The sequence below is a fragment of the Tetrao urogallus genome (assembly GCF_951394365.1).
Source record: "Tetrao urogallus genome assembly, chromosome: 1".
NCBI classification, from domain to species: domain Eukaryota; kingdom Metazoa; phylum Chordata; class Aves; order Galliformes; family Phasianidae; genus Tetrao; species Tetrao urogallus.
In genome coordinates, this window is record NC_136813.1 from 53,135,160 (window position 1) to 53,151,877 (window position 16,718).

At 39.4% G+C, this 16,718-nt stretch overlaps 2 protein-coding genes across 2 annotated transcripts in view; one reads left to right on the top strand and one right to left on the bottom strand.

Annotated features, from left to right (window-relative positions):
* TPP2 (tripeptidyl peptidase 2) overlaps positions 1–6,728 on the top strand; it is a gene marked incomplete at both ends in the record, with an annotated part of 47,455 nt that extends 40,727 nt beyond the window's left edge. Inside the window, 2 exons of the mRNA XM_079549493.1 lie at positions 5,988–6,107; positions 6,639–6,728. Of these exons, the coding sequence (XP_079405619.1) occupies positions 5,988–6,107; positions 6,639–6,728 (210 nt within the window). The remainder of the gene's footprint in view (positions 1–5,987; positions 6,108–6,638) is intronic.
* A 1,248-nt stretch (positions 6,729–7,976) lies between these two features.
* Positions 7,977–11,598, bottom strand: METTL21C (methyltransferase 21C, AARS1 lysine; the record flags this gene model as incomplete). Its single annotated transcript, XM_079535498.1, has 4 exons — positions 7,977–8,371; positions 8,630–8,747; positions 10,002–10,144; positions 11,484–11,598. The coding sequence occupies 4 exons, from the start codon at positions 11,596–11,598 to the stop codon at positions 7,977–7,979; spliced, it is 771 nt and encodes a 256-aa protein (XP_079391624.1).
* Between the last annotated feature and the right edge of the window lie 5,120 nt (positions 11,599–16,718).

Sequence of the window (16,718 nt, forward strand, 5' to 3'; positions counted from 1 at the left end):
CTTTGAAAGGAGACAGTAATGCACTCTAATGGTTTTCCTTGCTAACAGATTTGAAGAAAAGAACTAAGGTCAGACCCAGGGAGTTATTCTCAAAAGAGAAAACAGTACTGTTTCTCTTCATTGCTATGTAGAAGTTCTATGTTTGCTGTGGTTTGTATTTTCTTATTTCCACTGCTAACAGGTGTCATGCCCACCTGGTAGTTTCCAGGAGAACTAACTAGTAAGCAATTTGACAGCTCATACCTGCTGTTTGAGCTCTTAGCACTATGCTTTCCATCCAGCAAAGGAGTGCTCTTTGTGTAGTTTATGACAAAATAAGGCGATGACAGTGCCCTCAAATGCACTACAGACCGATAGCAGACAATAAAGAAGGAAAATTGGCTCATCCCTTCTCATAAACAGTAACAGCTCAACAGGAGAGTGATATCTATCTGGAGAGATGCTGCTCCCTCGGCTGCTAATCCTTAAATGGAGGCAGGGAGGTGTGGACCCAGGCTCCACTACTTCTGGTCACTCATGTGCATTGCTTGCACCTGAGCTCCTTGGCTTTGCTAGGCCTTCTCACCTGGTGCTCAACCATTGGTTGAGGCCATGACTTGACAATTCTACTGCATGTGGTCATTCAAAACCATAAAGCATAATTGGATCATCATTATATGTTTATTTAGCTCTATTAATGTCCTAGTGTAGTCTGACATGAAAATAAATAGGAAAAATGTAGTTATGTTCTTCTGTCTATTGCTGTATACTGTGAGAATAGCAATACATGTGTTACTTTTCTACAAAAAAAAAAAAGAATTTAACAATTTGCAGTTCCTTCCTTCCGCTCACTTTTACCAAACTGCTTCTGATGTTCAAGCTGACTGGTCAATATTAATCTTTTTTTATCATGGCAAGTTTTGTAGGTGGGATTGTGTTTTAAAACTTTCTCAACCTTCTGCTTGAATAAACACAAATGTTGTCGTCTTTTAAATATCACCACTAGCATTTAGTTTTCTTCCTTTCTAACCTTTTATCCATGTAGAATAATTGTTCCTATAAGTCTCTTCACTGTTGCATACAGTTTTACTGTTTTATTACTGGATTATTTTACTACTTTAGAAACAGTGTGCCTAGTGCATGTAATTTTGTTTTGAAGACTGGTAGGGGAAAATCTGAGTTTTGAGCATCTCAGAGGAATCTTAATGTTTGTGTAGTTCACATCCACATCCTTTTAGGAGTCATAGAATCACCAAGGTTGGAAAAGACTTCCAAGATCACCTAGTCCAAGTGTCCATCTTCCATCAAGATTTCTGGAGGGAAGTTTGCAAATAGCATTGAGGACATAGTAGTATTTAAAGCTTCAAAACAAATTCTAAGAAACAGACAAGTATTGTTGCAACAAAGGGCAAAAATGTCTTTTCTGTTTATGATAATCTTCAGTTCAGACTTGGGCTTGACAAAATTCCCATTGGTAGTAAACAAACAAACCAAAAAAACAACCAAAATGCATTTCTGTGACTGTTCTGGAAAGACTTAAATGGGACTGACAAAATGAAGTGTTATGGCTTGATTGTATTGCCTAACCTTGGGTAACTCATTTCTTTTTGGGGGGAATATAAACGTGGAAAGAGGAAAGGTAAAGTTTGGAATAGTAATGTAGGAGCAGGAGTAGGCCTTGTGTTGAACATCCTCATAATCCTCAGGAGGCAGCGAAGTTATTCTAACACGAGGTTAGAACTGAAAATGTGGAGCTCTTACTGTACGTGAACATGACTTTGTGTCATTGATGCTCTAAAGATAGAGCAGCAGGGTGAGAACAAGTGGATGTTAATAATTGGTACAGTACTCTAGTGCTTCAAGTATGTTAACAGCTTTAGATAGAAACATTGCATTGATAGAAACTGTTTTTACCTCAAAGCTTCACTTGGGTCAAAGTTCTTCCAGATGATGACAATGTTTAAAAGCTAAGTGGAGTTCTGAAAACCAAGAGAGAGCATGCTTTCTTCTGTATGTGTAAGATGTATTGAGAATATCATCACTTCTGTGTGTTTTTGCTCACCCTCTAGTAAATCAAGTGCTATTTGTATGCAACCTTTCTACTGCTGTTGAAGTATGTGCACACATAGGTACACACAAGGTGTTAAGTTCCCTTACTTGCCTATTTTCCATTGAAGTGTCATGCTTGTCATGTTATAGCAAGTGTGTAGGAAGACTGGTGCTTGCTGTTGATAGTAAGTACGTTGTTCCTGCTTCCTCTGTTCTAGTTAGATCACTTCTCTCTGAAGTTTTACTTCAAATGATGCATGAAAGAAAATGTGTATTCTATATAGAAAAGCAATTTGAATATACCACAGTTGAGATAGCTCTGTTCAGCAAGTATTTGTTTGATTATGCAGGCACATTTGTGATGGTGCTTTAGTACTTTTTTAGTGTTGAAGTATAAATTTTGTTGTTTTTTTTTTTTTTTTTTTTTTCCATTTACCTGAGCATAACTGTACACTTTGCAGGCCAAAATGACCAGTTTCAAACAAAACTTCTACAGGAGAGTAGTAGGATTTACCTATTTCTTGCTGACATTGACTCATCTATAGAATTTAACTCCCCTTATCCCCAACAGCTAATCCAAAGGTTAAGCAAAAGTCATGTTTAAAAATAAGTAAACAGATAAAATACCCAGACCTTTCCATCCTGCCTTTTAAGCATCTTTGGCCTGGAGTGTTTTTCATATTACTGTCAGATGCAGCTGTCTGTTCCAGCAGATCATACTCAGTCACTGCCAAAAGGTTGTTGCTGTGCACTTGATTCCATGAACTCCCTTCCCTCTCTGAAAATAAGATAAGTCAATTTTTGTATGAATATTGCTTTTATTTGTAATATTTGATTGAGCAGAGAGTCAACATAAGAAGCTGAGAAACCTTAGTTTACTCCCGTAGCTATATTTGAGCCTGAAGAAGCTCACTCCCTGATAATACTGAAGCTGTCATGCTTATAATTCTTACAGTGAGTTGTGTTGTCTGTAGGTGTTGTATAATGTAGCATTTTAATTATTTGTTAATGTAGATACATTTTAACCAACAGTTCAAATAATGAAGTAACTAATTATACAAATCTCTTTTCCTTTTGCTAAGTATAGGTATTAAAATCCCAGAAAGGTTTGCATTAGGTAATTGTTGAGTATTGGTGGACCTTAAGTGTGCTGGTTTTTTAAGGAGCATTTTCAGATTTGAAAATACTGCAGCCATGCAAATGTCCTGAGAGATCATTTCAGAGCTTTATCCTCCAAAGTATATGCATCTTTTTGTAGCTGTCAGCGAGTTGGCAGGCGATTAACAACTATTTCTGTGGGTTTGGCTTTCAGTACACTTATTATTACAGGCCATTAGCTTGGGAACGTAGGAGCTAACATTTATTTCCCAACCCCAAAGCATCCTAAAAGTGCATATTGTTTTTTGTTTCCGTTGATACAGTTCTTCGGTCAACTTTTCATCTGTATCATTTGTTCTGTAAAAGCTGGCCTTGTGTTTATTGAAGTTATGAAATAATACCAAGCATAGAGAATTCATTTCTATTCTTACATCTAGCAGCTGTTTTTGTACACTATAGATTTGTTTACTTGCTGTTGTATACAATCTGATAGCAGCTGTTGGTTATATCTTAATAGCATCCCCGTTTTTATTGTTTACACACATCAAGGAATGAGCTCCAGTTCTGTGATACTGTAAAGCTTGCACTATTGTAATTTATAAGGCTTAATTTGATCAATATATGCACAAGTAATGAGGTATTATTTCTTAAATCTTGTTAATCTATACTGATTTTAAAGCATTCCGTGCATTATTCTTAACTTCTGAAGTGCTAACAAACTTTTAGTATTTTTACTTGTTTACAACTGACTGTGGGTTGGTTTTTTTTGTTTGTTTGTTTTTTCAAGCACTTAGAAATGATCTTTTTATCAAAAGGTCTAGGAGCATTGTTTCAACCTTTTGGTCCTTGAGAGATTTTTTTTTTTCCTCATTTAGGAATACCCAAACTTTTATTTGGCCAGAGTAAGGGTATTTCGTAAAATACTTTGTTTTCTTGCTACAAAAACTCTAGGAAGCCCTGTTACGAAAGAAATGCTGTCAAGTGGCTTACATCCTGCCTTTATCACTGATGTTCAGTAACCATTCAAAACTTACAGGGTCAGGTAAGAGCTTTCTTAATAGAGCAGTGACATTATTTCTGGTTAGCCTTTAATATGTTTGCTGAAAGCTCCAATGCATCTCTCACTTGATTTTGGTTTGTTTTCTTTTGGTTTGGTTTGTGGTTCTATCATACTTTCAGAAAGGATTTTTTTTTTTTTTCTTCATTTTACTTCTTTAAGTTCAGTTTAATCAACTGAGTCTGCTGATGGATCCACTGAGCAGTTGTTCAGAAGTGTTTGGATTGAGAATGCGGCATGCAAAGTACTTTTCCAATAGCAATATTTGGAAAGATTTGTATGTGAATGGTGCTCTATGCTCATTGTTGCATATGTGTGTGTGCTTTAACTAGTACAAATTGTATTCAAAAGCTATTGCAGCTTAAGTGAATACTTCAACATAACCAAATAATACTGGAAGACAGAAGAATGGGCAATGCTTGAGTGCTTGGCATATGAAGTACTTGGCTCTTCAGACCTAGAAAACTGTACCTTCACTTCCATGATAATTAGGTGTGCCATTTCCTTTTCTAGCTCAGTCTTTCAGGTACAGATACTGCAAAATATTGCATGTCAGTTAACATTCAGAAGGAGTGTTCAGTTAGCTAAAATTAGGCAGGTTCTTCAGTCCTTGCAGGATAGGAATATTGGATTCCTTAATATTTTATTAGTAGAAAATATTTTAAATCTTTATAATGCAAAATATTTATGTCTGATCATCCTTGAGGTTTTTGTTTTTTGGTTGTTTTTTTTTTGTTGGCTTCTCAATGGTGTATTTTAAGTACACATTGTTGGAAAACTGACTTTCATTTGAGGAATCAGAGAAAAGGAAAATCATTGTGCTGACTGAGGGGAAAACGAATTGCAAACTCTAATACCAGATTGCATTAAAACTGTACTAAAAACAATAGTAATGTCATGTTCTCCATTTTTGGTGCTGTCACTCTTTTTCTTTTTTTTTTTTTTTTTTTTAAACTTACTGTAAGCATTCCAAAGGAAATAGATGAAAATGTCCTGATTCATCACTAGTTCTTAATGATGGGTGAAATACTATGAACCACCTTGCAACACTGAACACTCTTAATAGTGTTCAGAACCTGGTTTATTTCACATTATCTCTGAAGTAAACACATTCATTCACACATTCATTTACAAATGCTAGTTGCAGCATTGTCAGGTATTGTGAACTCTACCTTTTGGAGTTTGTAGTATCAAGAGGAAGTTTTCTTATCTATTCTTAATAGTGTTGAGGAGTTGACCAAAACCTGAGGTTTGTCTTCATGCTTACCTGTCTTCATTGCCTGTTTATAACTATGTGCATACCTCTGTATGTATATATTTATATATTATATACACACATACATCATTCAGTATATATGTTCATATTTGTTTCTGCAATAAGTTTATTTCTTGCAAACCAACGCTGTTAATGGAGTCTTTGTTTCTGTGGATCAAATACGTCTGCCTGGTTCTTGAAGATTTTATTTTGTTTAAACTCCTTTTTACTATGCAGTTGCCTCTAGCAAATGAAAATCCAAACAACCTAGAAATGTGATGACTAAAGAATTTGAATAATGATGTCTGTATTGCGTAAAATGTTCTAAAGTCAGATATGTTCACAAAGTCATTAGTAGTTTCTAGGATGTTCTTGTTTATAACTGCTACTAGGAATCATGTGTTTTCCTGCAAAAAAAATGCAATCTGTTTCATGTGAATGTTTTGCTTTAAATCACTTCTACTTCCTGAAGAGTATCTGCTATTATTTGTTAAGCCTTGTAAGAGCCAAGTATTGTAATATCTAAACTGTTTTATTTTCATATTGTAGGTTTTGACTTTTGCCTATAAGCATGCGCTGGCGAACAAAATGTATGGGAGAGGGCTCAAGTTCGCAACAAAACTTGCAGAAGAAAAGCCAACAAAAGACAACCTGAAAAACTGCATTCAGGTAAAGTGTGTTCAGTAAAATGATGGTCTGTATTAATTCTGAGTAAATGTTTAAACACAGGAGGCGTAATCTTTGTTATATTTTACATTGTAGAACTCAAAATGTTAACCTTATCCAAGCTTTTGATGTTTGGTCCCATTTTTTTGGTCCCAGTTTGCTCTTCCATTTTTTCTAGAGTATTTACCAAAACTCTTCTGCGTATTTAAATCATTATGTGAGTGTTTATCCTGTTATCGTTACTGTTAGTAATCACAAATAGTACTAGTATAACATAGGCAGAGAATTAATGGGAATTACTGTACCTGCTATGAAATGTAATCACATCAAATATTTGTATGTTTAATTGAAAGGCTGTAGATCACCTAGCCTTTCAGATCTAAATAAGCTCAAGTTCTCCAGACTTATCTTTCTGATTACAGATATCCTCAGTGAGTAGTTAATGTCAATGCAATGTGTGTTGGAAGGACTTAAATTGAAGAATATGACCCACGAGCGTCTCACTTTTTTTTGTTGTTTGCTTTCTTCCTTCAGCTAATGAAGTTATTGGGATGGACTCACTGTGCAACTTTCTCTGAAAACTGGCTTCCTGTTATGTATCCCCCTGATTATTGTGTATTCTAGAAATCTGGAAATTGTAAACCTAACGTAATTCTATAAGGGCAGGATATGAAAAGATAAGTTTGATTTTTTTTTTATAGGAACGCATGTTTTCATTACTGAATGTCGATCATTAAATTGTGTGTATTTATCAGTAAAGGCACCTGGGTACAGCTTAATACCTGTTAACCTGACTCCAGTCATCAGGGAGTTACCTTATTGTGCATCCCATTGCTGGCAATGGACGTGCCAGAACTGCTAACAGAAAAGAGTTGGAATTAGGCTGATATAGCTTACTGCATGCATGTTAGTTTCTTAACTGTTAATTTTAACTGCAAACCTGTAAAAGCTCTGTATTTTTTACAGTAAAGTGACTTTTAACACGTTTGATCTTAATTTCATTTTCAATTGTATGAAGGCCTTAAAGCTACTTCAGGAGTAGCTAAAATCTTATTTATTAGACAAAAGTAATGGGACATAATTATCCATATTGTTTGCAAGAGTTTACATTTGTGGTTTTGTTCTTTGTTTTTGGTGGTTTTTTTTTTTGTTTTTTGTTTTTTTGTTTTTTAAAGAAAAATTCAACCTCTGAAACTGTTAATACATGCAGCTCAGAATTGCTGATGCATAGGTGCTCCTGTAAATCTTCATTTTGGAATGATTTCAGGCAAACTCAAAAATCCATGTGAACCTGAGTATCAGGACAGGCTGATACGTGTATAAAGTGCCAGACAGTTAAATCTCGACCAGGTATTGTAAAGCTATACATATATGTTTAATAATGTTAAAAATGTAAAACACAACAGAATAAATGTGCAAAACTGACGATCAAAAAAACACCATGCGCACTCTGATACTTTAAAAGGTTATTTTATAGGTAATAAAAACAAATAAAGCTAAAAATATTGGTTCATCCAGGAGTATGTAAATGAAATTTGCTGAAAGAGAACACCTTCCAAACAGCAGAAGTTCAGTGCAGCCTAGAAGATCAATGCTTTCTGTTAATGTCTCCCTGCTATCTGACTACTTAGTGACATTGTTCCTCCAGTGGAGTGAAATTGGTCTGTTTGAATAGGTTGTAAGTATGAACCCAAGACAAATGAGCTATATTGCTTGTCTTGCAGGTTTCTTGTAACAAAACATGCGGAGTTCAGCTACAGCTACAACTTCACAGACGTAAACGCACAGAGGGCGTACCATAATTGCGCATCACATTCCAAACTGCAAAGTGCAGGTGTGAAATCAAAATTAGTAGTTGTTTTTTTTTTTTCTTCAGTTCTCTCTTACCGTGGCTTTAAGCAACTTGACGTTTGATTCTGGAAATTCTGCTAGGATGGATGTATCGAATACATTGCAAAGTTGTTCCAAAAATTCATAGTCTGTACTGAATCTGAATTTATTCGCCCATAATAATACTGTCCCTGGCTGGCAGAAGTGTACCATTGTTGCTAGCAGGGCATCCAGAGCAGTATGATGGTATACAACATCACTTGCCAGTATAAAATCGTAATGGTAAGTTGATAAAGGGAAGTCTTCATTGAGGTTTTCTCCCCACACCAGTTTTCTCACTTCAGGTTTGTGCGTATTCATGTTGTGTGTATTTCTTGAAATATTAAATGAGAGATTTTCAAGAACTTCAGGCAAATCAGTAGCTGTAACATAAGCTCCTAAAGAATACATAGGTTTGTTTTAATTCAGAGGTATGTAGTTAAACCTAAAGATGCAAACTTTTGATATTACTTCCCCTGCTTCCCCCTCAGCAATAGCTAGAATCTTTATTAACATCAGTGTTCAACTTGCTTTCATTTTTTAAAAAAAGCAGTGACGAATGTATTAATTTCAGCTGTTGCTTCATTGCTTTCAAGTGGCAGTCACAGATCTAGATTGTGTTTCATAAGAAATCTGAAAGGAAATAGTTTACTGACCTAAGATGGAAGCCACGATGGAAACCAAGCCTGTTCCAGCACCAATTTCCAAAACTTTCTTGTCTTTGAGGTTGAATCGTTCTTGATTTGATTCCAGATACTGAGACAAAGCCAGTGCCTGAAATAATTACCACATATTCGTAAGATGGTATCAATTAAGTTGCACAAAAATTAATTTGATGTTTTTATACTGTATTTTTTTATACAGTGGAAAACACTGATGGCTGTAACATAAACATAATATGGAAAGAAACATTGTGTCCTGTTCTTTATGTCAAACAATCCGATTAAACTAGTTTATTGTTAATTTTAGGTCTTGTGAGATAATGAATTTGCAGCAGACATGTATACCTTTTGTGATTCCTCTCACAGCTCAAGATAGGTAGCATCCAAATGGGAACCATTCTATTGATGAATAACATAAACGGACGCCAAAGAAATTAACTGCCCTTTTGTTTGTCTTCTTAAGACTGGTGTGTTAGTGTTTTAACTCCTGTGCTTCCTCATAATGCAACGCTGTCTACCTGCTCTGGGCAGGCTGACAACTCATGAATCACCAGCCCAATTTGCACAACCTCGCGCTTTTCTTGGAAAGTTTTACCATCTGCATTCTGACACCTGATTAATTTGAGAACTGATGTTCTGACGTTCCAGATTCAGATACCGTTTCATTTATCCATACACTTTATTTTTATCTTTTTTTTTTTTTTTCTTTTTTTGGTCAGACGTTGTTGGTGAGCTTTTCCAATAAAAGTAGATCTGAAAAATTCTGAAGCACCCTTTCTTCCTCCAGAGCCATATTTCTGAGTCTACAAGAAGTTCTTTTTTTGCAGCAGAAGGAATGAAGATTGGAAAAGACCTGTTTGCAAGTATGGCTTTCCTTACTGCGCTGGAATAGTTCCAGGCTGTTCTTTCAAAGAAATATTTTCATTATTTTAAAGTACTTTCTTTAATCTTTCACAATTTTCTTCTTTAGTCTCCTTTTTGTAATGCTGCTTGATTGCTTCAATTTTCTAAAATGAGCAGCTGACCATGTGGAGGAAGCAACAATTTTTCCAATTTTTTCCAAACAATTTTAACTTTTTTTTCCTCCCTATCTTCATCCAATTGACCAATTGGAAGGTATTTTTTTTTTTTCTTACCTCTGTAAGTGGAAATAATTTACTATCTACATGCTACTTACATGCCCCATTTCTTTTGGTGCGAACTACCAAATCAGTGTAAGGCAGAGCTTTCTGCTCTAGTATTTCACAGCTTAGTTCCTCACCAGAAATAGGAATTAACTAAAAATACTAGCTTGATGTTTGTCTGCCATTGTCGTTTCTGATTTATCAGTCACGTCAACTCCCTGGATGCCATATTGAGTACTTACCCCAGGCCACACCACTGCTCCAAAGTGTTCTATAGATTCCTGGATGACAATGTGCTGGCCTGCGTAAGTGTAATGCTCTTTGTCAAAGTAGTGGGAAACTGTGGGAGCCCAGTTCTGCAATATTTTAAGAATTACTGGTGAATCTGTGAGAGAGAAGATGAAAGGGGTATTACATATGCATGGATTAACGCACAGCTTTTTAAAGTATGAGAAGGACTTTGTGAATATTGTACATGAGCACATGCACTGGAAAAGCTGTCAGGTGATGGGGTTTAAGACCATTTGCTCTCCAGCTGTGGGCAGTCTGGCTGCTGGAGGAGCAGAAGCAGTGTTTTTAACAGGCTGCCCAGTAGAACCTACGGATCCCCATCTCTGGAGGCATTCAGGCCAGGTTGGGTGAGGCCCTGGGCAGCCTGAGCTGGTGGGAGCAGTCCTGGCAGGAGGCTGGAACTGAACAAGCTTTTAAGACCTTTCTGTGATTGAGTGTTTATGTGGCACTTTACAGATACCAAAATATAAAATACAGAGAAGTTGCCTTCTGCAGCTCATGTTATGCTTGAGATTTAAGTGCTTTTCCTTGTTGTTGTTTTTTTTTTTTTCCTACTGACTCTTGAAATCAGATACCAAATAGTTTCTTTTTAGCATCTTTTTAGATAGTGATATACTTCATGAACTTAACATGCCTGCTAGAAGATGGCCAGCAGATACAGAATGCTAAGCTTTGCGTTTCAAAGAGAAGAGTACCTGCCATTTATGTTTTACCTGTTACACTGCCACTCACTAAAAGAGCTGGGTTTCTTGAATTTTTAACCCTTCTACAAAAAGAGGGTTCTGAAACACTTTTTCAGTGTATGTTGAAATGTATGCTGGTGTTGAGCAAGTGTCAGTGCCACTGTAGTGTAGTACTAACGTGTCTCATCATAGCATGTAGGCTGGTAGGGTGGATGTTCAGGATAGCTCAGCTTAACTGCTCCAACCAAGCTCACTGAAATCAGGGCGCTTAATGACTGTTCAGCCATTGGAAGCCTAGTGGCAGGATATGCATAGATGATACAACATTCAACTGCAAAGGACAATTTTGCTCTGGATTGCATGGATTTTGATCAATGCCTGCCTGCAGTTCTTAATAGATGCTCAAGAAAAGCGGTTTAGCTTGTGTTAAAATCTGTAATATCACAGCTTCAGCAGTGCCAGCCCAACCAATACATGTTATAATCAACTCCCTGGCAGTGCTTGAGAAATAATTCTCTGATGTCTAAATAAAATCCAGAGGCTTTTTACAATATGCACGTCAATTATGGAGTTAGAATATTTTTCCTAGATTTGGTCCAAAAATAAACTACAACAGAAGAAAAAAAAAAAAGGGGAAAGTAGAGCTCAAGAAGAGAAGTGACAGATTGACATTCACTATCCAAAGACAGAAAAATGAAGCGATGAAACACCAGCAGGACACAGCAATTACAGTATTATAAAGGATTATACCGGGGTTGGATTCTGCTGTTGATGAGCAGTTGGAGCTGCAAGTGCAGTTCTCAGAGTCACACGGCTCTTCACAGGCTTCTCCTTCCGCTGTTTGGCAGTCTGTTGCTCTTTGCATTGTGTTGGGAAATGGCAGCTGCTGTGCCAAGATTGTGGAACTGAAATAGAAATATATATATATATATATATATATATATATATATATATATATATATATATAAAGTTGAGGGCAATTCCTTTGTACAAGATGATTGGAGAGCTGGCTGTGGGATCTCCCCATCCTGCTCTGGCTCTGCCCAGGCTCATATGACTGGGTTGGGTGTCCTCACGCTGATGGAGGTTCCTTTAAGCACCTCCTTTGATCTGTGAGGGAGAAGCTTAGCAGTGCCTGCAGGTAGTTTTTAAGGGCAGAATGACTGCTGATGTGTGGAGGTGGTTTATTTGCACCCACGATGCTGACACCATTGCAGTTCTGCTGCTTGATATATTCCTTATTACTCCCTTTATTCACAGGCACAAGACTCGTGTGCTGACTCCTGTAGCATGGTGTTTGTTCACAGCTATGGCAAGTGATTCTATTTTATTTTTTACCAGTTCAAAAGGGAGAATGCTAAGTAATTGGAATTCTGCAGATTTTGTTTTGTATTTTTCCTCCTCAGAGGGCCTCTATCTGGCAGGTAACGAGTTCTAGCTGCACACCTTTCGTATATAATTCAAAATACAATGGAGGCATAGGAGATTGAATATGGAAGGTAATGCTTGAGCTACAGCAGCCAGTTCAGTTTCGATAGTACACTGCCTGTTCTCAGCAATGGCTCTCATTCCAGCTCCAGATATGAAAAAAAAGAAATGAAGTTCTTACTGTGGCAGTTCAGGCTTACAGTTGGCCACGTGGCTACTACAGATCAGATTTGACGCAGCTTAGTAAATGTGTATTTGCTGCTCTACTGTTAAGCACTTGTAATAAATAACTTCTCTGATATCATTCAGTACAGACACGTTGAATTCTAAACTAAAGGAGAGATGTTCTGTTGCGCTTAAAAATCGTTATGCTTTCTTCTCTTTTGTTCTTTGAGATCCTCTGTGTAATGCTATAACGAGATGATAATGGCAGAGTAGTAAAGTCTTTGGCTACAGCAAATGGGAGCAAGACCAAACACAGCAGCCACAGATACAGAAAAGAAGAAAAAGAGCTGCTTACCTTTGGAAGATCTCAGATAGGCAGAGATCTCCAGCGAGTAATGCCCTCTCTTCCCCTGCCAACCCTTAAATGAGGTCTGGGAAGAGGTGGATCCTGGCTCCACCCCATCCAGTCACTCACGTGCACTGCATGCAGCTGAGCAGTTTGTCCCTGCCTTCCTGCCAGGTGCTCAATTGCTCGTTCAGGCCATCACTTACCATTTCCACTATGCTCTGGAATAGGAGTCGACTTAAATATTCATAAAGGCGTTTTGCTGTTTTTATTAAAGCCCTTCTTAAAAGAGATCTGAAAAATAACCGTGGGTTACACTGATGGGCCTGGTCTGGCCCTGAAGTCCCTCAGGTGCCCAAGTTCTCAGATGTCAGTCTGGGAGAAGAGGTTATGCACTCTGCATTTATTCATAGTGATAGACACATCATGCCGGGCTTCTGGATGCCACAGTAACATCATTCATATCTTTTTGTAGGTGTCGCTTTTGCATAATAGGAAGTTACTGTTTCATACATCCTAATGCCACAGCTATTAGTCATTCATAAAGTGAAGGGTTTTGTTTTGTTTTGTTTTGCTTTTGCTACAAGCTACATTTAGTCTGGATTCAAATATATTAATGTATGAACAGCTTTCATTTATTACTGTAAATGACCGACTCTACTTGAGGGCGGTGGGCACAGGTCACTACTGGGTGCTCTTGTTGCACATGGGCAGTATCTGCATCATCACGTGCAGGATGCTCAAGTTGCTGCTGTCTTACTAGAATGGACACTTCATACAGTTTTCTGATCCACATTTCCCTGAAAGTGATACATCCCTTATAAACATTTAATTTGGGGAAGACAGTATGGCAAGCAAAGTCTGTTCCCTTAGAAACTGCTGGCTCTTTGTGGTGGTTAGCAGCTCATGTATTGGCAAAGTGGTTCTGAAGGGAATCATCACCTAAATTCTGTGGTTTCCAAAGAGTTTAAACTCATGGGGGCTACACTAACAGTCTTTGACTTTGTTGCCAAAAAAATAAGTTGCAACACCACGTTTGATTTCTTTGGAACTTTAAGAAGATGGAATAAGTCACACAATTGTATCTATCTGACAGGGTAATAAAATGCTTAAGACTAAATTGTAAGATGGTAATAAACCTTACGGTAATGCTTTAAAAAGCCATAGAATCACTCAGGTTGGAAAAGACCTTAAAGGTCATTGAGTCCAACCACAACCTACCCATACTACACTAACTCTAACAAGCCACCGCTAAATCATGTCCCTGAGCACCACATCCAAGCATCCAGGGATGGTGACTCAACCACCTCCCTGGGAGCCTATGCCAGTGCTTAACAACCCTTTCTGTAAAGAAGTTTTTCCTGATATCCAACCTAAACTTACCCTGGCACAACTTAAGGCCATTTCCCCTTGTCCTACTACCAGTGAGAAGAGACTAACCCTGCTCTTGCTGTCAGCACCTTTCAGATACTGGAAGAGAGCAAAAAGGTCTCTCCTCAGCCTCCTTTTAGCTTTATCAGCTTTAGCTTTATTCAGCTTTTAGCTTTATTCAGTTTTATCCCCTCTAATAAATTTTCTGCCTCAACTTTTGAAATTCATTGCTTGGAAAGGGCTTTTGGATCTGACCGCATGGCCCGAAATAAAAAAAAGTAGGTTACTGAGCAGTAGTACTGTGCCACTCGGTCCTCAGCAGTGAGCACAGCTCTGCTGAGAGGCTTCTCTGTTTTCTTGGCACAAGGTCACACTGCGTTGCTGGTTGTAGTCAGAATTAACAGGCGAAAGCCACTTCCATCTGCTCAAAGGAGAAGCGCAGTTGCACTGCAGTGTGAGTTAGGACCGGCCGTGCACTCAGTGTTTCTGAGCACTCGTGCAAAGTTCAATGCACTGCCTAATATGCACGCGTGTCTGTATGCATATATATGCCTAGAGCATTGCTGTACACCCTTATGATATTTGAGCCCACGAGGTACATGCATCCAAATGCAAAAAACCAACGTGTTAGGTGTGCGTGGGCAGAGCAGGCAAGAAGTGCGGAGCTGGGTTCCTTTGTTAGTCAGCAGGAAGCATCCACGTCAGGGTTAGGGTCAGGGCAGTGGAGCAATGCTGTTACCTGTTGTGGTGCAAGGCGCTGGAAGGCTCCCGCAGGCTGATGCCCCCTCCAGAGGTTTTTATACCGCCGCGCACCTGGAAGCAGCCGTGCTGCCCGCCAGGGCTGATGGGCTATTTACAGCAACATGACCAGGCAGCGTGCGAAGGGCTCGCTGTCCCATGCTCAGATCTTTTCCACTTGCGGCATGAAACAAAAATGCTCCTGAACCTCATAGTCCCGAGTGCTGCTGCATCACAAGCAGAACTCTGGGGCTTTTCCAGCCTCTCGTTTGCCAGGCTGGCTGCGCCCCGTTAGGATCTGCAGTCCTGACCCAAGGGAGCAGCTGCGTGCGAGAGGCACAGCCCGAGTGTGGAGGAAAATGAGGGGTCGGAAGCGGCTCCGAGGGAAGGTCAGGGCCCGGCAGACTCCCTGCAGCCGGGATCAGCAGCGATTTGCACGGGCAGTGCCTGCTAGCAGCGATGGGAACTTCATTCCCTCAGGGAGCTCTTGTTGCTCTGCAGCACTAACAGGAATTATAGATGTCAGACATACACCAGATGTGCGTTGCTTGCACACATCAAGAATCAAGCAGTTGTGTGCATTTTCCGTGGCTGCCTTTCTGTCCCCCGTCCCCGTCCCCCACTCTCCCCCAAAAGGATTTTTAAGGAAAAAAAAATTGGAGTAAAAAAAGTTCGAAAGGAGCTGTGAAAGCCAAAGGGCTGGCAGGCAGCTGCAGGATAAACTGAGAGAGGAGGGCGGCAGTGCATATTCGGCTCAGCATGTAAGGATGTGCACCTTTTGGGGGAACAGACTGTGAATTCAGGTCTCATTCTCCAGAGTAGAGACATGAGATGAGCCTTTTAGGGCTGTGCATTTCCCACCTCGGCCACGGGAAGGCTCCAGCAGTTGCATCGAGTGTAGGAGATGCCTGGATGCTTGCACCAAGTCACCCTGATCTCCTTTCTCTGGAATATTGAAAAGAACATATCTATTTATTTATTTATGGATCCAAGGGACAGATCATTAACTTAACTATGTCTTAAACACTGTGCCTCGTCCTTGTGCATTACACAGCCCCCCTCCATTTCCCCTCACTGTGGAAATAGGTGGCCCTGAGCTAGGTCAGGAGCTGACAGCAGAAAAAAGAAGGCAGGGATGTCCAACTTGCTGTTGAAGTGACTGTTGTCTCTGTTGAGCTGGGTTTTGTTGTTTTTTTGTGACATGATCTTTCAAGCAGGCATGTTCCTGGCTCTCATATCAATGTTTTGCCTCCGCAGATGGACGTAGCTCAGACATGTCCTGCTGCTAGTGCTCTGCCTTCAGCTTTGGTGCTGGGATTAGTGCTGAGCACAGGCACTGCACTTTTCAAATCAAATCGAAGGAAAAGGCTCGCTCCTTGTTCTGTCTTGTGGGGGCAGTTGAAAAGCAGCTTCAGGATCAGTGGTACAGCATGGTTAGAAATAATTTATGTGTGGCTTCACTTCTTGCTTGTAAGTTATGCAGGTAGCAACACTGGATGCTTGAAAAGTGCTGTTCAGATATACTTTACAGATAATTTCTACAAATGCTTCATGTGCTGCAATCTTCCTCCAAGCACTTTTTGTTTAATGCTGCAGATGAGCTTCATCCGGGAGTGCAGCACCATGGCACTAAAATTTCTGCGGGCTTGAGTGGGCAGAGGGCAGTCCACCACTTCAGGCCTTGTGAGGGGACTGCTTTCTATGATATAGAATCACAGAATGATTTGGGTTGCAAGGGGCCTTAGGCCACCCAGCCCCAACCCCGTGCCATGGGCAGGGCTGCCCCCCACCAACTTAGCTGCCCAGGGCCCTATCCAACCTGGCCTTGAGTGCCTTCAGGGATTGGGCACCAAAGCTTCTCCGGGCAGCTGTGCCAGCGCCTTACTGCCATCACAGAGAGAAGTTTCTTCCTAACATCTAGCCTAAATCTCCCTTCT